This window comes from Carcharhinus amblyrhynchos, chromosome 9 (assembly GCF_965287045.1).
Source record: "Carcharhinus amblyrhynchos chromosome 9, sCarAmb.v2.hapA, whole genome shotgun sequence".
In the NCBI taxonomy this organism is placed as follows: Eukaryota; Metazoa; Chordata; class Chondrichthyes; order Carcharhiniformes; family Carcharhinidae; genus Carcharhinus; species Carcharhinus amblyrhynchos.
The window spans coordinates 51,287,045-51,307,828 of record NC_137332.1 but is presented as its reverse complement, the minus strand read 5'-3'; the positions used below and the strand labels follow the sequence as shown (position 1 = coordinate 51,307,828).

Here is a 20,784-nt window from a genome sequence, read left to right as displayed (position 1 = left end):
AAAAACAACCAGCAAAATAAAAAGGAAAACCTGGAAATACACAGCCCAACAATCAATATCTGTAAAAAGAAAGTGATAGGTTTTTGTGCAAGCCCTTCAATAATAAATGTCCGAACTCACCTTTTCACTGTACAGCTACCGACTGAGCTGCTGCACATTTCCACCTTGTTCTCTTTGTACATTAAGAATAAATCAACTATTGTGTGTCAATAACAGTTCCCTGACTCAACAGATCAATGATGTTGACTAGACTTGCAAGAAGTGACATATCTACTTGACGATTGGTGCACTACAGCATTGCATGTGAAACCCAACATTCCTCATCCTTCCCACTAACCCTATTATACCCTGCTACATATTGACTATGGATAGACAATGGGAAGAATAGGAGCCTCCTTGTGAGGCAGCATTATAAACAAGCTCTTTTAAATTATCACTTTCAAATAACTTTGGTGGATGTCTCATCCTTACACATGATGCAAATGGGACAGAGCAATGAAAATATGCTCTCCATAAAATTTGCGATAGATTACTAATATCTATATTTTTAAAGCTACAGCAAGCTTGCTATACTTTTCTTAAATGATGCAAAATGCATGTATGTTACTCAAATGCCAAGAACAATATTGTACCCAATATTGTCTCTGCACTTCATGATTCATAACATCTGTTATTTGTCCTGGGCCATAAGTTATCCAAACATCTAACCATAAACCACAGCCCAGAATATGAACGCCTAAAGTTCCCCTTTCACATACGGCAGGAGTTTTGTCCGAGTTTGTATGGAATACCCATTTTCTTTTTGTCTGGTTGGCTGTTTAGAAAATGGCAGCATCAGATGAATCCATTGAAACAAATTGCTTTCCCTTGGGGAATTAAGAGATTATGCAAATATTTGGATGATTTCCAGTCACCTACAAATACTCGCCTGCAAATACAGGAACAAAGAAAAGACAGCTTCTACTTAAATGTTAACCTGCTAAAATTAATCTCAATTTCCCCCTCGTACATTTCGTCTTTTCCTTTTCTGTTTTACCGAATTTTAGGATAAGGAGTGACAGCAGGTGTCTGGTATTCAAGCATATATGTTTTCACAGAGAAACACAGAAACAACGAGCAGGAGTAGACCATTCAATCCTTTGAGCTTGCTCCACCATTCATTATGATCATCAAATTCAATCTCCTGATACCCCCCTTTCCCCATATCCCTTGATCTCTTTAGCCCCAAGAGCTATGTCTAATTTCTTCTTGATAAATAGTGGCTGAGATTAAATAACACAGAGCAGACTCTTGGTGTGTGGGGTTCAATTCTACTGTAGGCAATGAGTTTAGTCACTGAACATTACAGAAATCAAAGTTGGTTTTAAAAATGGTTTTAGAGAAAAAGTTACTGAAATGTTAAAGCTCTGCTGTTAAAAAAAATCATCAAAAATTTCCAGGGTCTATTTAGTGACCAAATAACACCGAGCAATTATAGTAAACTAATAATGGAACCATATTCTGAAAAGGTGTTCATCGCAGAATAAACTGATTCTTAGCAGTTTGAAACTACACACAAGACCAGAAGATACAGCAGCAGAATTAGGACATTTGGTCCATTGAGTTCGCTCTGCCATTCAATCATGGCTGATATGATTCTCATCCCCATTCTCCTGCCTTCTCCCCATAACCCTTGATCCCCTTCCTGTTCAAGAAACTATCTCTGTAATAAAGACGGTCAATGACCTGGCCTCCACAACCCTCTGTGGCAATGAGTTCCACAGATTTACCACCCTTTGGCTGAAGAAATTTATCCTTATCTCAGTTTTAAAGGAACATCCCTTCACTCTGAGGTTGTATCCTTGAGTTCTAATCTCTCCCACTAGTAGAAACATCCTCTCCATGTCCACTCTATCTAGGCCTCTCAGTATTCTGTAAGTTTCAATTAGATCCCCCTTCATCCTTCTAAACTCCAGATTATAGATACAGTCTCCTCAACTGCTCCTCGTATGACAAACCCTTCATTCCGACAGTATTCAGATTTTAGAGAAGGGTTGCATTAAACTGGATTCTCATTTTTATAATTAAATGCAGTAATTTTCACAATAAGACACAAGCCTACTTGTGATACTAATAAAAATATAAAGGTACATAATTTCATAAGGAGAGCAAAATTATACTGGGTAACAATCTATTAATCCCTATGGTACAACATTTAAAGGCCATGCAGGTTAACTACTGAAATTGAATTTGAAGAAATAGAAATATCTTTGCTATACTCTACACTATCCTAAATATTTCCAAACCTTCATCTTTCAAACAACTCCTTACCAAACTGAAATAACCAAGTACAGCCAGTCTTTGCACACATCTCAGACCCTTGACATTAAGGATCAATTTTATCCTCTGAGGATTGCACCTGATTGTCTCTGTGTCTCCCTGGGCAGCATATTATGGGATGCAGCATGTCCCTCCCATCTCCCCAAAAGCAAGGTCAACATAGAGCCAATCTGCCCCGCAGTTATACTGTGCTGCACGTGGGTAAAATAGGGGCAATGTGGGAATACCACCCCACGCTGAGGGGGAAAGTCACACCCACGGGGACTAGCAGCCAATCAGATTAGCTGACAGCTCCTAGCAGCACCCACTAATAGGCTCTGTGTTGCTGAGTCTTCTGGAGCTGCCAGCCAATCTAGTTGGACACTGCCCCGAGGGCATGACGTCCTCCCCAGTAAGGCAACCAGCACCAAGAAGCAAAACCATTGGATCCCAGACCCAGGTTAAGTCTGGGGTCTTGGGCAGAGGGATCTGGATGGTTTAGGGAGGAGGGAGGGAGGGGGCAGAGTATTTTATAGAACAGACAGATAGGACAATGTGGGAGGATGTTGAAACCCAATGTGTAGAGGGTCCCCTTCACCCAGAAGACAGTACTCCTCTACCTTCCCACCCTTTGAAAGAGTGTTGAAAAAGGAGTCTGCCCATTCCCGCCCAACTGTGGGGTGAACCCCACCACTATACATTACAATTACGTGGTCTAGCCTTGAAAGATTCTCATGACTGAACTGCTAGCCAACACTCAATGTCTAGGTTTACCACTGAGAAATGATCACTTGAGAAAGTCAGAATAGAGGAAAATTACATCAACAAATGAGCACTTCCCCACTTGGAAATTTAGTGGACTAAATATCTTTTTGTTTTACACACTTGAACTATGACAAGTAAGAATATTTAAATCCTACCTCATTCGATAATGTAACTTCAGAGATGTTTGCTCATCGACTTTGAAGATATGATTGGGTGAAAACCAGAGTCCTTTATTTGGGTCATACAGAGTAAAGAGGTTCTGACATAATGGAGAAATACCTGATAAAAGAAAAAATCAAAATCTCATCTCAAATATGAAATGATGTTAGAAACACAATGGAAGTAACAAAAAGATCAGTGTGCTCATTAAATCTTCAACAGAGCAGTCACCAATTCTTCCAAATTCAATCATTAGCAGTTTTGTTGCTCTCTTTCATCAAGGCTTCTTTAGTTGCATCTCCCAAAACCACGGCCCCTACCACTTAGAAAGTTTTCATGGGAGATATTTTACCACCCCGCCCAGCAGGAGAATCGTAGCGGGCAAGGGGTGGACCAGTGAGATTTTCCGGTTTTGGGGCAAGCGGGCTAGAAAATCTCACATCAAGTCTTTTTTCATTCTCCAGTGAGGTGAGGAGACAAGTAGCAAACGGCTCTCACAAGCTCAGTAGAAAGTGAAGCAAGGTCCCCTATAAAATATTAAAAATGGTGAGTGGTCTTAAAAGTCCAATGTCCTCTGAGAAAGATGTCAATACCTTGTGACATTTTGGAAGTATCAGGGCATGAACTAATCTCACATGACAAAATAAAACACCCCAATAAATCCCCAAACTACAGAGAGAAAGGACAGAAAATGCCAGTGTTTCCAATGGACAGAAAAGCTGCAAGTATAATTTGACAGTTGTAGAGGGAGGAAAGGTGTTAGTACACTCAGTGAGCAAGTTTCTTGTTCCCCCATTTCCCCACATTAGCCTCCATTTTCTGACCACCCCCTAGGGGTAATCATTGCTCAGCCTGCCCCCTGCATTCCCTCTAACAAGCAAATGTTTTTATAAAAAAAACAAAATCCCCACACAACAGGTTTTTAACTCATGTCTCCAGCTCAATTGCCACTTAGTGTCAGGGGATTAGCAGGGTAAATAATGGGATTGTGCGGATGAAGTGTGGGTGGTGCAGGCTCGATGGGCCGATGCATTGTACGGATACTCAGAAGATCCAATCCACTGAAAGGCAAAACAGCTCAATTGCTGACAAAACACCCAGTGCCCAGCGACCTCGCCCCCCCACCAATTCCGCACTGCCCCCCCTCCACTGACCTCACAGTGCCCCTCTCCCCACAAGCTATACAGCACCCCCTCACAAACTCAGTTTCCCTCCCCCACCAAGTCCCTACCCCACCCAACCCAATGCCTCTCCCTCCACCAACCCCACAGTGCCCCTCCTCCACCAACCCAGCTGTACTCCTCCTGATTTTCCCCACATTGCCCCTCCCCCACCAGCCCCAGTTCCCCTCCCTCCACCAAACCCACAGTGCCCCGCCCCCCACTAATCCAGCACCCATCCCCCCACCAACCTCGCAATGCCCGTCCCCCACCAACCCTGCAGTGCCCCTCCCCCCTCACACCACAGTGAGCTGGATGTTTTGCTACAAAGCTTTATGATTGTGTCTGGCTGGCCAGAGGGAGCATTGGGTAACTTCCTGTTTGCTGTTTTCATGCACTCATATTTTCTTGGGGAAAATTAAAAACAAAACAAAATTCTTACCACAGTTTTTGGCAGCTTCAATGCACAAATCTTCAGCAATATGCTCACCCTCATTGCATTTTATGGATGTATCAGACACATACATGAACACTTCCATGCCTTTCTCTGGGGTTGTTGTATGCAATTGCAACATGTTTGATTTTCGTTTTTTCAGGCAAAAGGCCATGGTCTGGGTCCACTTACATTTAGATTCTGCAGAAAGATTCAAATGGTTCAATTATTATTTTGCTCAAAACACAGAAAGGAAAGTGAACTCAGCAGGAATTGGGTGATTTCAAGCTATCATTTCAATTCCGCAACTTACTGAGGTAATTTTAACTGACATGATCAATTGACTTTACTCTCCATTTGGCATGTAAAACCAACATTTCATTCAATTCCTGGGTTTCCTGCTTTCTTAAGCAACAACTGAAGCCAGGCTTAATGGATGAAAATCAGCTGTCTGTAAGCAATTGCTGTAAGCAAGAAAGAATTATTTGGCTTCTAAGACAGGTGGTTCAAGTTGGGAAATTTCAGTCAAAAGTACCCCAATACATGACATTTTCACTCTGAGTGGTGGGTATGGAATAGAATTAAGACATTAACCGAAGAACTGCAGTGTAGGCAGCCAAAAGGAAGTGCTGAGGCTGGCTGGTTAGGAGGCACACCCTGCTTCAATGGAACTTTATCCCAGTGGTTTTATAAGCTGTTTCGACTTCTAGCCCTCACTCCTCATAGCCCCACAAACCCCATCCCCATGCCCTCTCATACTCCCATCCAGCATTGTCCTCCTACCAACTCAAAGCCACCCATAACCCCTCATATCTTCCATGTCACTCTATAGACACTCACCCAGACTCTACTGTGGACAGACCTCAGTAGCCATGTGCAGATGAAAAGATCTTTCAATGATCTAATGAAGCTCTCACTCCTACATACTTGAAAAAAACACCCATTCATAAATTTCCTAAGTAATTAATTTCTTATAAAAACAGTTTTCATTATGAGAGGCAATTGATCCTTCAATACTTTCCTTAATTTGTCAAAAAGCGAACTCAGAACTCCATGCTGAAGTAATTCTATCTTTTAAAACTCAGCCAAACATTCATAAGACATAATAAGAAGCCTTGGGAAAATGTCAACAAAGTATCCTATTAAAACACCATACACAGATACAATGTTTTACTAACCTACACCTGTCAATCAAAATTGTCTACCAAAGGGTTTTTCAACTCTCACAGACAGCAGCAGCCTGTGTTCTTTAGTAAGTTTAAAGATTGGGCAATTTTTTAAAATCTTCTGATCATGACAATTATACAACACTTATCTGTCCTTCAAGGGCATTTACATTGGCCACATCAATGTGTGACTCCCATACTGCACATTGAGGGCCTCACAATAGCCAAAACGGGGTCTGTTTCAACTCTCAATAAATTCTAATTGCAGCACCAGATTCTTGCCTGCTCCACAATTCAAATCACATCCTGATCTCTTTCCCAACCACAAAATAGTTCTGGCTCAAAATAAGAGCTAGACTTCTGAATCTGGGCCTTTTTTTTTTAAGAAAGGACTCTCAGATTCTTCCTGACTCTGTGAAAATTGGCCCATAGTTTCAAAACATCAGTAATCCCTTTGTTCTCCTTACTGGAGACCCCAGACATAACCTTAACTATTGTCAAAGTTCACTGGAACATTTTTTCCCGCCTAAGTTTCCCTGCAAATATTCTAAACTATTATGGAAAATGCCACCACTGGGGAAACATATTTGATGTCCCAGATTTAATTCCTCTCATCAAAAGGCCTATGCATTTTGAGGTTTAATCTGACTTTCTCTCTTCCTGCTCACCTCTTCTACTTGCAGGCCTCCCCACCTCCTTCACTACTGACAGATCATCAGTTACATTTCTGAGCTTTTACATAGTCATTTTCCTCACCTCGACGTCCCAGACAAATCCTGTGGGAGAGTCCTTATCTTTATGAACTTGACTGTTCAACACCGAGAAAATTTATCTTTATGTTCTCACGGTCTAAGTTATTTATAACAGGGATCAGCAGAAAACTGCCCCCAATATGTAATGACTTGCTGATTAGATCACATGCCTTTGTGTGGACTTTGGAAAACTGCAGAATAAATACTCCACTCGATCGCAGCTCGAATTGTAAACCAGTAAACAGATATTTCAAATAGTAAAAATATTTTATTCTCTATTTCATATCGTTAAGTGAACTTTGTCAATACTTGACTGTAGATTTACAGGGCAGGATTGTACCGGGTCGTAATTAAACTAGGTTAAAATTTTGCAACTTTTGGTCACAAAAGTGGTAGATTGTAAAAACCCACCCGTTTTAATAATGCCCTTTAGGGGAGGAAATCTTTGCATAATAGTGTGCAAGAGTGGGCTTGGTGTATTTTTATTCTTTTTATCTATAGACAGGCAGTATAAGATCTATATTGCGCAACATGCTTGAATATCCCTGTGGGGCAGAAAAACAGAACATAGAAAATAGCAGCAGGAGCAGGCCAGTTGGCCCTTTGAGCGTGCTCCATCATTGATTACGATCATGGCTGATCATCCAACTCAACAGCCTGATCTCCACACCCCCACCTCCACTGCCCATGTCCTTTGGTCCCCTTTGCCACAACTGCTATTGCTAACTCCTCTAGAAAACATGGCCTCAACTACTTTCTGTGGCAGTGAATTCCATGGGCTCACCACTCTCTGGGGGATGAAATTTGTCCCCTTCTCAGTCCTAAACAATTTACTCTGCATCCTTGGATTAATATAGTCAGTTCTGGACACCTCATAAATGGTCTAAGGACATAATCCGGCTGAGGATTGAATGTAGGATACCTTCTTAAATGCATCATAGGCTGCAATCTTGCACAAACCTTGGGGGAAACCCACTTGCCACAGATTTTTTTTTTCCAAATCATCTGTAGAAATAAGCCAATCAGTCCTGTCTGAGTTAGCATTATGTGTCCAGAATATTCAGACTGTAAATGGGAAAACACTTTAAAAAAATTACTAAAACATTCATTTCCTGTTTCACTGAATTCACAACCTCATTCAAAGAAACAATTAGTTTTGCTTTGTTGAGTTAGCCAAATGGGAAATGCCCACAAAAAGATGAGCAAATTCCAGTAAGCATCTTCTATGGGTGACACATTATAACTGAAAAGCTACTTGAAGACTATTTGTGTGTCTAATCAAATTTTCATTTAGTTGGTCACAAAAACCAAAACCTCGCACTGGGAATCTATGGGACAAATTTTGTGGTGAATGTGAGCGTCACAACAAAACCTAAGGCTGTCAATTCAATAACTCAAGGCAAAGCTGCACTAATTCAGGCCTGTTAGTGGCTAATATTGAGTTTATAAAGAAAACAAAGAGAAACAAAAGACATGCATTCTGTAAGAAATGGGACCTTTAATAATTGATACTTTTCAGAATAAGTATAAATTCCTATGGAGCACTACAGCAGAAAAACTCTTCTTTCCCTCACTGGAAAAATACACTGCCCTTGGAAATAGTGAGGTCTCTTGGTTCAGGCTTCCATCCTGACATTCCTAAGTTGATAGGATGGAGCCTTCTGTACCTTTTTATCTGTACGAGTGTCTGGTAAAGAGTAGCAAATAATGCTCAGCGTTAGTTAAACTAAGAGGTGACGTGGAGTTAAGTGATGGATAAGGGGGAAGTTGACCACCTGACATTGTGGCATCAGTCTAGAAGGGTCATCTAGACTCGAAACATTGGCTATATTCTCTCCCTATGGATGCTGTCAGACATGTTGAGATTTTTCAGCATTTTCAGTTTTTGTTATCTAGGATACCTATCCTGTATTCATTGGTTAGAAAGGTTCAAACAAGTGATTGGCATAGGTAAACTACCAGCCTCGGGAACTAAAGATCAACACATTCTGTGCCAATCATCCGTTCATCCTCTGGGATCAGTCAACTGCTCTTAACTGTCACGGGTCATATGCTTCTCCTGTTCATTTAGCTAATACATCATGTCTAAACTGCTTTTTTGACTTAATAAGCCATGCTAAGCTTGCCTACGAATCCATGACAGCATACCTTAGGATCCCATTGACTGCTTCCAAACCTAAAACTTTACAGATTGCTATCCAAATTGGGATCCAAACAGTTGAGGTATTATTGGCTTGAAATTTGAGAAGCAGCAATCTTAGGTTGTAAATGCCTGTGGAGTCGTTATTAAGTGAAACCAGGAGTCCCAGTGGCATTGGCATTTGCTGGAGAATAACTGATAAAGTCGGACTGAGAAAACAAGTGTGCCTGGAGTGAAAGATATCCTCGGCGGTGTAGAATAATGTGGCTGGAGATTACAAGTGTGTGTTTGACAGGCTTTCAAAGGAGCTTCAAAAAGGAAAGATTAAGTTGAAAATGTGTTTAGAATAATTTGGCCTGCAGTGCGCATATATTTGCTCTAACTGCTTTTCACTTTTTATTCAGCTGGAAAGGGACAGGTCAATAAGGAAAGTGAAGGTTGGCAGAAAAACGCTATTCGCCTACACTATCTATTATGGGAACAGGAAGCACATGAAAGGGCTTTTTTTTTATTTATTACTCACAGGTAGGCTTATATTAACAATACAATGAAGTTATTGTGAAAATCCTCTAGTTGCCACACTCCAGTGCCTGTTTGGGTACATGGAGGGAGAATTTAGCACAGCAAATGCACCCTAGCCAGCACATCTTTTGGACTGTGGGAGGAAACTGAAGCACCCGGAGGAAACCCAGACAGACATGGGGAGAACATGCACACTCTGTACAGTGACTAATCAATACAGCCGGGAATCAAACCGGAGTCCCTGGCGCTGTGAGGCAGCAGTGCTAACCACTGCGCCACCATGCCACCCGTGTTATACAGGGGGAAAAACAAGACCAAACACCGGAACTAGAACACTATATTAAAAAGTTAGAAGATGCAAGGGGAGCTTTGAGGAAGTTGATTCAGCAAAAAGGTTTCACCTCCCCCAAAGCAAACCACATACCCCACGTTTAGCTAAATTCAAGGAGGTAGACTCTGATCTGCTTAGGGCCCCACAGAAAAGAAGATTTGATTTTTCGTAAGTCATAGTTAGCAGCAAACAGGACCCCACTGACAGTCTGAGTGTATTGGCAAAGAGATTTTATGACTGTAACGGTGAGACCAAAAAAGGGATGGAAGAGGCGGAGGTCAAGGATGGTAATGATGAGCCTTTCCTGAATGGACTCCAGCCATTAATCTGGAATGGGCTGGGCATTCATAACTGTAAGGCAGTGGTCAGGGACAAGTTGATCCACCAGACTGGTACTTTCTAGGACCAGGTCCCTGCTAACCTCCCATGGAACACCCATAAAATTAAGGTAGCAGCTGTCAAAGCTCTACTGTCAAGTCACAAATATAGATTATTCAGGAACTTGCTGCCAAGAAGGGCACACCAGTGCGCTGTTTCAATTGCAACTACCTGGGCCACATGTACTCGTGACTGCCACAGCAGGTGTATTGTGAAGGCGAGCTGTGATTCCTGCTTTCCCCCACCTCCTGTACAGGTGAGTCCCAAATTTGTTGAGTATCAGTTCAAGAAACTGGAGGTAGCAATTGAGACTATGCAAATACAATGTTAGTAGGAGAGAAGTGGGCAGCACTGTCAATAGTGGAAGCTATTAATGTTAGTCAACTCGGACTTCCCCACGGCCACCATCCATGATTCTTATCCTAACCCCACGAGCTGTACTCTTATCCAGCTTACCATACATTCTCAACATTATCAAGTCATTGGTGGGAGTGTCCAGAACCAGGAGTCACAGTTTGAGGATACAGATTAGACCACTTAAGACGGAGATGAGGAGACATTTCTTCACCCAAAGAGTGGTGAGCCTGTAGAATTCATTACCATTACAGGAAGTAGTTGATGCCAAAACATTGAATGTATTCAAGAGGCGGCTAGATGTAGCATTTGAGGCGATTGGGATCAAAGGTTATGGGGAAAAAGCAGAATTAAGCTATTGAGTTGGACGATTAGCGATGATTGTGATGAATGTTTCTATGTTTCTATTGTTAACGTGGGTGTTTTTCATAAATATAAAGTTATTAGTTGAATAAGTGACTAAGTATAAATTAAAATGCACTTGTACAGCTTTGAAAGTTAAAAGTTTGTTTCCCAAAATATAAAGATAAGCTTAAGGCCTTGAAAAGGTTTAGCAGAAATCCAATTTGAACTTCAAAACATTTGTACCAGAAATAAAGAGGAACTACTAAAATTCAAATTGAAAACACCTTTTGCTGACTTATGTTTTACAAATTTGGTTACTTGGCGAACGTCAGAACTTGAAAATGATTTTAAAAGGAGAAAAAAAACAGAGATATTGGCAGGATTATGTTTTTTTTGCCACAGTTAAGTCTGTTTGGATGTAGCGTTGTCCTTTTAAGAAGCCAGCGTCTCACTTTTTAAACTCTTTTGGTCTTGAAATTCTGGTTAAGTAGCAAAAGAATAATCTTGGGTGGGAATTGCCTTATGAAATGTTAAAAGGTTTTGAAACAATTGGGGCAGGATTTTATGGCCTCGCTCGAGCGAAACCGGAAATTCATACTCAAAGTCCACGAATATTTCAGCTGTCTGCCCCTCGCCCACTCCGCTTCCGTGGCAGGCAAGGTGGTAGAGTTCCGGCGTTGCAATTTAATCTGAATTTGGGAAAAGTTGAAAAAAGGTAACAAAATAATTTTTTAAACCAGAGTTTAAAACAAAGTTTTTTTTTGATTGAGAGAGTTTTTAATGAATTACATAAAGTGACACAATTGTGGACATTTGGAATGTTTAGCTGCACACCTTATAAAAAGAAGCAGGGAAGTTATAAAACTCGCCACTCTAATTACGTATTACTAAATGCATTTTTTTTGGATATTACTAAATGTTAAAGTTCTAAATTTACAGATAAGATACAATATTATTAACCCATTGGCGTTCTAAGCAAAGCCACAATGCAATTTTTGAAAATAGTTTTTGATGATCTCATTAGTACTGTTGGAGCAGCAAAAAAAAACTCCAGTAGTTTTGAGAAATAAAGCACAGCATGGTGATACTGTGGACCAAAGACTTTGTCTTTCAACGCCATTTGTTATCTTTTGAGACAAGGGGGAATGATCTTACTGGCACTTCACAGCAGTGGATTGCGAGAGAGGCAAAAAACTGGGTTTGTGCCTAGTTTCTCACCTCTTGCGATGATACCAGCTTTGAATTGCCTGTAAACTGATTTTAATATTTCAATCTAAATAATCATCTGAGCTCACGTGCCCTAAAAGCATCACCAGTGGAGGTTCTCACCAGTGAGGATCACGTATGGTCTCCAGCAATGGAGAATAGACGTGATGGCCTCACCAATGGGATTGGAGGGCATTGAGGCCCCCCAGTTGGTTGGGGACAGAAGGGGCCAGTGGCCCTTGTGCACTGCCAGTCGGGCACCCTGGAAGTGCCCATGAGACACTGGTTAATGCCTACTGGCCAGTTCCAAGGGGTGGTGCCTGAAGGGGAGGCAGCATGTAAGGAGCTGCACTCTCTACAATTGGGGATCATCAAGGCAGTGATCACCTTTTGGGGGGGGGGGGGGGGGGGTCGTCCGGTGGTGAGAAGGGGGTCCAGTGGTGAGAAGGGGGTCCAGTGGTGAGAAGGGGGTCCGCGATGACCAGGAGAATGACAATCTTCCAATGCACCATGTACTATTGTTCACTATTGTTTGAATTTGGGCTTAGTTTTATAATAAAAGTCAGGCACAATCTAGCTGGTTACGTTTGAGAAGGCGAATGGGATGCTGGCCTTTATAGCGAGGGGGATAGAATAAAAAAGTAGGGAGGTCTTGCTGCAACTGTACAGGGTACTGGTGTGGCTGCAGCTGGAGTACTGTGTGCAGTTTTGGTCGCCGCACTTGCGCAAGGATATTTTGGCCTTGGAGGGAGTGCAGAGGAGGTTCACTAGGCTGATACCGGAGTTGAGGGGGTTGGACTATGAAGAGAGACTAAATAGACTGGGTCTGTACTCGTTGGAGTTTAGAAGGATGAGGGTGGATCTTATAGAGACGTATAAGATAATGAAGGAGATGGATAGGGTAGAGGTAGAGAGATTCTTCCTGCTCAGAAAGGAAAGTAGGACTAGAGGGCACAGCCTCAAGATAAGGGGGTGGCAGTTTAGAACGGAGTTGAGGAGGAACTTCTTCACTCAAAGGGTGGTGAATCTCTGGAATTCTCTGCCCGTTGAAGTGGTGGAGGCTGCCTCGCTAAATATATTTAAGTCACGGGTAGATAGGTTTTTGACAGACAAGGAAATTAAGGGTTATGGGGAGAAAGCAGGAAAGTGGAACTGAGCCACGACAGATCAGCCATGATCTTATTGAATGGCGCGGCAGGCTCGAAGGGCTAGATGGCCTATTCCTGCTCCTATTTCTTATGTTCTTAAAGTGTTTCAAAGATCAGGCGCATGCACAATGGTGTCCTCTAGCAGTCAGTAGCCAGCATCCCCAGCTTGATCACTCAAAGGGTGGTGAATCTCTGGAATTCTCTGCCCGTTGAAGTGGTGGAGGCTGCCTCGCTAAATATTTTTAAGACGCGGGTTGATGGGTTTTTGATAAGCGAGGGGATTAAGGGTTATGGGGAGAGGGCGGGAAAGTGGAACTGAGCCACAACAGATCAGCCATGATCTTATTGAATGGCGGGGCAGGCTCGAAGGGCTAGATGGGCTACTCCTGCTCCTATTTCTTATGTTCTTATGTTCTTATGTTCACATGTGGGAATCACATTTTGTCTGATTTGTTTCTCTAAGTGGCATAAGATAGAGTATGACAGCTCACCCGAAGAATGGGTGTAAGTCTGTCCCATTTTCACGCTTGTTTGGCACTTTAAGTGTTTGGTAAGATCATCCCCCAAAGTGTTGACAACCACTTGGTGGAACTTCTGATTGCGAGTATTTCTATCTCTGATGTAGAAGCATCATTTAAAACTAGCCAGGCTGGGCATAACTACTTTTGAAATTGGAACTGATAAAATAACTCAACAGGAGTTTCCATTTCAAATATTCAAATGGAAATTTACCTGAAGTTTAAAGGGATAAACAGATGTTATTATTCAAATAGGCTAATGAAGAAAGTAGCCTAAGTGGTTTGTGTGTATCAAAAAAGAAAATTTGTTCTGGAAATAAATAAATTGAACATTAACAAAACCTGTCAGCATAACAAAATTGCAATTTGAATTTGGGCTTAATTTTATAATAAAAGTCAGGCACAATCTAGCTGGTTACTTTGAAGAAAGTAAAATGTTTCAAAGATCAAACATGCAAAATATGGTCAGGCCTGGAATAATGTGAGAATGTTTAATTTCATTATAGAAACTATTTACTGAACTGTAAAGTTTCTCCAGGACTCTGGAATGAGAATAAAATGAAATTACTGCAGCCGTAAAACAGTTTGAGGAAATGGTGGCACAGTGGCCCAGTGGTTAGCACTGCTGTCTCACAGCTTCAGGAAACCAGGTTCCATTCCGGCCACAGGTCACTGTCTGTGGGGAGTTTGCATTGTTCTCCCCTTGCATATGTGGGTTTCCTCCCATACTCCAAAGATGTGCAGATAAGGTTGATAGGTTATGCTAAATTAACTTTAGTGTCAGGGGGAGTAGCAGGGTAAACATGAGGGGTTATGGAAATAAGCCTTGGGTGGGATTGTGGTTGGTGCGGACTAGATGCACCATATGGCTTCCTTCTGCACTGGGGGGATTCTGTGACTCTATGTCGTGGTTGAGGACAGGAAATAGAGTTTGGAAAAAAGACACAACACCAAGTGGAAACTGGGATAACTCACCTTGGGTGGAGTTTAATGGAATATATAAATTTGGTATTGATGTATATTTCAGTGAAAGGAAAGCATAGTTGACACTGATAAGTTGAACACTTTTGTCTTGGAGGTATTTGTGTCCTTGCCCATGTATTTTTTGAGAGAATTGAATTTGATTATCTGGTGGTAGGCAGGGAAATATCTGAAGGTGCCTCACAAATGTGAAATTATAGGAGGATTAAAGAAGGAATTGGAACACTGCTGTGCAGTTTGCAGAAGTAATTTGTTACATGTGAACTAACAAACATGTGGAGTGCATGGTGAAGCTGCACCAAAGCATGGGTCCCAGACATACTCAACTATCTGATAAACAGTGACAAGAAATGGTTAATATGGCCTGAAGAGTAAGACATTCTTAAATGATCAAGGCACTCATACGTACTCTACAGAGAAACTACCTTTAAAACAACTGAGATTGTAAGGAGTGAAATTAAAGTACAAGCAAAATGAGCTTTGGGTTGGGACAAGTGAAGACTAAGAATAATAATTAATAAGCATAATCCATAAAATGGAAGTAGGTAAAAGGAAACTAAAGAATCTTTTAATTCCATGCATAATCTGTTGCTCCAATTTTACGTACTTGTATGCTAATAGCCTAGAAATTAACAGCATTTGTACAATAGAATAAGGAAAATGACTGTGAGGTCATCTGCAGCTAAAGAGTGCCAATCCAAGTTAATGATGATCAGATAATTCTGGTAGCTTTGGTATTATCTACGATCTATAATCAAGACATTAGGGCAACAGCTTGTGAAAAATTCATACTGAGAATTCAGCAAGGATATTTCCTTCTCAAACAAATGTAGGGGCAACAAGCCTGTAGAACACAGGGTGTCTAGGAATATTCAAGGCTGGATTAGAAAGAAAAGAGACGCTTTTAGCAGCAGCAGGAAACCTAAGAAAGCAATTAGGAGAGCAAAGAGGTGGCATGATGAAGCACTGGTGGGTAGGATTAGGGAGAATCCCAAGATATCCTTCCTATAAGTACATTACGGGGAAAGAGGATAACCAGGGAAAGAGGAGGATCCATTAGGGACCAAGGGGGAGCAATCTGTGCATGGAACCAGAGGACATTGGTAGGTATTAAATGAGTGCTTCACATGTAACTTCACTTAAGAGAAGGAAGGTGTAAGTACAGAATTTGGGAAAGGAAACAGAGAGTGAGGAGGTATTGGAGATTTTGGCAGACTTAAAGTGGACAAATCCCCAGATCTGGATGATTTGTATACCAGGCTGCTGTGGGAAGGAAAGAGTAAATTACAGGACTCTGACCCAATTTTGTAATTCCTCTCTGGCCACAGGGGAGGTGCCAGAGGATGGATAATATGGTTCCACTTTTCAAGAAGGGTGGTAGAGATAACGTAGGGAATTTCAGACCAGCAAATCTCACATCAGTAGTAGGGAAACTGTGGAGAAAATTCCAAAGGAAAAAAAATTAATCTCTACTTGGAGAGACAAGAGTTGATCAGGGAAGGACAGCATGGCTTTGTCAGGGGGAGATCATGCCTAAAAAAAATTGAGTTTTACGAGGAGGTACACACAACCCTCAATAACTACACTGGTAATTATTACTGCTTAGTATGCTACTTACAGAGTGGCCTTACAGAGCAGAAAGCTTCCAGAATTAATCTTGTATGGGCTGTTAATTGATCTTAGATAATATGTTGATAGGGTGGACAGAATGGTGTGACTAAATCTTCCCAGCTCTTTGAAGGAAAGAAACACATCCAGAATTCATGCTCCTTACAGACATCTAGTCACCTCAAGTGTGACAAAGAAAGAACAGTTTGATTGTGATGCCAACCCACTACGCAGTGGTCTGCTGGCACTCACCATCTAGGGCTATATGTGAAGTCTAGTCAATTAGGAGGACTACTGGCTGGTGGCCAAGAACTGCAATGTGCGAAAAACCGAGTGAAAAAATAGATCAATCAATGAATAGTTTGCAGCCCACCAATAAGCTGATTGGATAAAGCACTACCAGGAAGTCCAACAATCATGGTCAATGCTTCAACTGGATTCAAATCCCTGTTCATGGCTTTTTGTCACTTATTCCTACTCAAGTCCTGTGTTTCAAAATTCATAGATATTCAGATTATAAGTTTGGTTCCAATTCCATCATTATGACTAGCTGTCTTTATGTTGCCCTTATGATGCAAGAAAGAGAAGTGTTCAAGTGATGACAAAGTCAGATGTCATTAGATAGATAATCAGACGGCTAGTCTATTTTCAAACAGAATGCCACTTCCCTCAGGGCATTGACTACCTCTGGAGTTCCACGTAGATTAGTAACATCTTTGACAATCCACCCGAACAATCACATAAGAGTCAACGCTGACCCAACCAGTAACAGCAAACAAAGGCAAGCCCAATGCTGTCCTCACCTGGCATCAACATATAAACTCTTCTGAGCAAGTCACTCCACAGCAAACAGAAGCCAAAACTTTGGGTGATTTTTTTTCCACCTTACACTAGCCCAAAGACACTGAGGCCAAATGGCCTCAAGCAAGTCTACTCACTTCTCCTAACCTCCACTTCCTGTGTTGCCTTCCATGCACTTCTCTGCTCACTGCAAGCTCCTGTACACTGGCCACAAGATTTATTGGTTTGCATTCACACCAGGTAGGCCACACGTGGGGAATCAAGACCAAGTTTAATCTTCAGATGAAGTGGGCCTCATGAGATCTGAGCATGCAGGCTTCAGGCTCCAGGCTCCATTTTAAACTCAGACATTTTGATCACTTTCCGACATACTGCCTTGATTTTATAGTACTGTTCTGAGGCAAACCGCACAAATTAATGTTCAAGTGGAGAGCAAGCCTGAGAAGAGCAAAACAGAGGCCATAAGACACCATTTCTGGGAGGAAGGTATGATTACAGAGTGACTAGTTACGTAAAAAGTATCCATCAAACCACAGAGTCAGAATCACAGAATGGTTTCAGTATAGCAGGGCACTATTCAGCTCACTGTGTCCAAGCTGGACCTCTACTGGAACACCTCAGTTATTCCCATTCTCCCACAGCCCTGCAATTTCTTTTTATTCCAATAATTGTCTTATTCTCTATTGACATCTGCCACTATTACAATGACAGCCAGTACATTCCAGGTATTAAACACTTGTTGCACAAAACAGGTTTTTCTTCTTGTCACTTCTGCTTCTTTTGCCAATCACCTTAAATTGACATCCTCTGGTTCTCCATCCTTCTGATGTGGAAATGCCAGCGTTGGACTGAGGTAAACACAGTAAGAAGTTTGACATCACCAAGTTGAAGCCTAACAGGTTTATTTGGTAGCAAAAGCTACTAGCTTTCAGAGCACTGCTCCTTCATCAGGTAAGTGGGAGTTCTGTTCACAAACAGGGCATATAAAGACACAAACTCAATTTACAAAATAACGCCTGGAATGTGAGTCTTAAAGGTACAGACAATGTGAGTGGAGAGAGCGTTAAGCACAGGTTAAATAGATGTGTATTGTCTCCAGAAGAGACAGTTAGTGAGATTTTGCAAGCCCAAGCAAGTCATGGGGGTTACAGATAGTGTGACATGAACAGTGTCCTCATCCTGTTGAGGAGCACTTCAGCAGTCACGGGCATTTGGCCTCTGATCTTTGGGTAAGCATTCTCCAAGGCGGCCTTCATGACACATGACACTGCAGAATCGCTGGGCAGAAACTGATAGCCAACTTCCGCACACAAGCACGGCCTCAACCAGGATCTTGGGCTCATGTCCCACTATCTGTAACCCCCACGACTTGCCTGGGCTTGCAAAATCTCACTAACTGTCCTGTCTGGAGACAATACACATCTCTTTAACCTGTGCTTAATGCTCTCTCCACTCACACTGATGTACCTTTAAGACTTGATTACTTGTAAAGACTCGCATTCCAATCTTTGTTTTGTAAATTGACTTTTTGACTTTATATGACCTGTTTGTGAACACAACCCCCACTCACCTGACGAAGGCGCAGCGCTCTGAAAGCTCGTGGCTTTTGCTACCAAATAAACCTGTTGGACTTTAATCTGTTGTTGTCAGATTTCTTACTGTGTCTCCATCCTTCTACCAATGGAACAGTTTTTTTCCCTATCTATTTTGATCTGGCTCCTCCATGATATTGAATACCTTATCAAATTTCTTCTTAACTTTCTCTCCTCCAGGGAGAACATCTCCAGCTTCTCCAATCTATCCACCTGACTGAGGTTCCTCATCTCTGAAACTATTCTTGTTGATTTTTTCTATGTCTCTTTATCACTGTCACAAGTTGGAATGCCAAGAATTAACCACAATATTCCAATTGGGGCAGAACCAGAATTCTTTAAAGGTTGACCATAACTGTTCTGCTTTTGTACTCTTTCGCCTCCACGTATAAAATCCACCTCCTTTATTAGCCATTTTCTCAACCTCCCCTACCTTCTTCAGTGATTTTTGCGTGTATCCAGGTCCCTTTGCTCTATTAGTTAATATTACTTCCTTGTTCTTCCTACCAAAATATACAATTTTACTCTTCACTGCAATAAATTTCATCCGCCATGATTTTGCTCTGTGCACCAGTTTATGTCCTCTTGAAGTCTTCACTAGCCTCCTCACAGTTTACAATACTTGCAAAGTTTTGTGTCATCCATGAATTTCAAAATTGTGCGCAGAGCATGCAAGTCAAGGTCTTTAACATGGATCAACAAAAGCAGTAGCCCCAATCATGGCCTCTGGGAAACTCACCTTATACCTTCCTTTAGTCCGAAATAACACTTAGTTCAAATCACCACTATTTCCTGTTACTTGGCCAACGCTGTATCCAAGCTGCCACTGTCTTTTTTTTAAAAAAAAGCTTTAATTTTGCTGACAGGCTTGCTCTGTTGCACTTTATCAAACAACATTTGGAAATCCAAATACACCACATCAAGCACATCACCAACATCAACCATCAACAAGTTGCCAGCGTTAAAAAATTTAATCAAGTTAGTTAAACATGGTTTATCTTTAACAAATCCATGCTGACTTTCCTTAACTGATCCACATTATTGGCAATTTATTCTATAGGAAGTCCTTCACACAAAACATAATCAAAATTTGGAATGAACTTTCAATAGAATAGAGCGGAGGCAGCAGGAAATCGGGTTTTGCAGGCAGGAAGTGTATGCAGAGATATATATTAGTAAATTGCCTGGTCTGCTGATAAATATAAATTAAACACAAGATAGTGACAAAAGTTGGCTGAATGCCCTCAGAAACCTGCTCTACACAGGCTGAAACTTCATCATCCCAGTTAATATAATAAAATGAAATTGGAAATGTTAATAGCAAATTCTAATAGTAAATATTGGCATACAAACGTGATCAGACGTCAACAGAAGGGAGCTGTGTCCACAAGCAAACAGAAATCATAAAAAGTAATCTAAATAATACTGATTCTACTTAGCTTTGAGTCTATGTGCATGTATTTGCTCCCCAATATTTCTGGTCCAATTTTCTCCTAGCTGGAGGTGTAGAGATGTGTTACATATTGTTGCCTAGAAACTGGAAGCTGTTTGGTACCTCGTACAAATCTGTCAAATCAAGTACAATTCTATTTCATGCTTTCAGGAACACATAGAAAAGGTTACTGGAGAAACCGATGCCATTGGTTAGATTGGCATTTTTATGCTGCTATTTGGCAAGAAACAAACAAGTCACTCACCAGTAACACTATTTAAAATCTTGAAGCAAATGAGTAAGAGACATTCATTACAAAGTATACTCATTCCACAATTTCACAGTAATTTTTGTTTATTTTATCTTATTTATTTATTAGTCACAAGTAGGCTTACATTCACACTGTAATGCGAAAATCTCCTAGGTGCCACACTCCAGGATCTGCTCGGGGACATTGAGGAAGAATCTAGCATAGCCAATGTACCTGATCAGCACGTCTTTGGACTGTGGGAGGAAACAGAAGCATCCGGAGGAAACCCACGCAGACACGGGGAGATGTCTGTGTGGAGTTTGCCCAGTCACCCAAGCCAGGAATTGAACCCAGATCCCTGGCGCTGTGAGGCAGCCGTGCTAACCGCTGGAATATTGTGCTGTTCATTTCATGTCACAAAAAAGATGATGAGAATTAAATCAAT

General features: G+C 41.4%; 1 protein-coding gene across 2 annotated transcripts in view; it reads right to left on the bottom strand.

Annotated features, from left to right (window-relative positions):
- Window positions 1-20,784, bottom strand: part of jak1 (Janus kinase 1) — a 104,478-nt gene that overhangs the window by 45,676 nt on the left and 38,018 nt on the right. For both annotated transcript variants that reach the window (XM_080195614.1, XM_080195615.1), the window contains exons 2-3: window positions 4,825-5,016; window positions 3,219-3,342 (exon numbers count right to left, since the gene is read on the bottom strand). In XM_080195614.1, coding sequence (XP_080051740.1) covers window positions 3,219-3,342; window positions 4,825-5,016 — 316 coding nt within the window. The remainder of the gene's footprint in view (window positions 1-3,218; window positions 3,343-4,824; window positions 5,017-20,784) is intronic.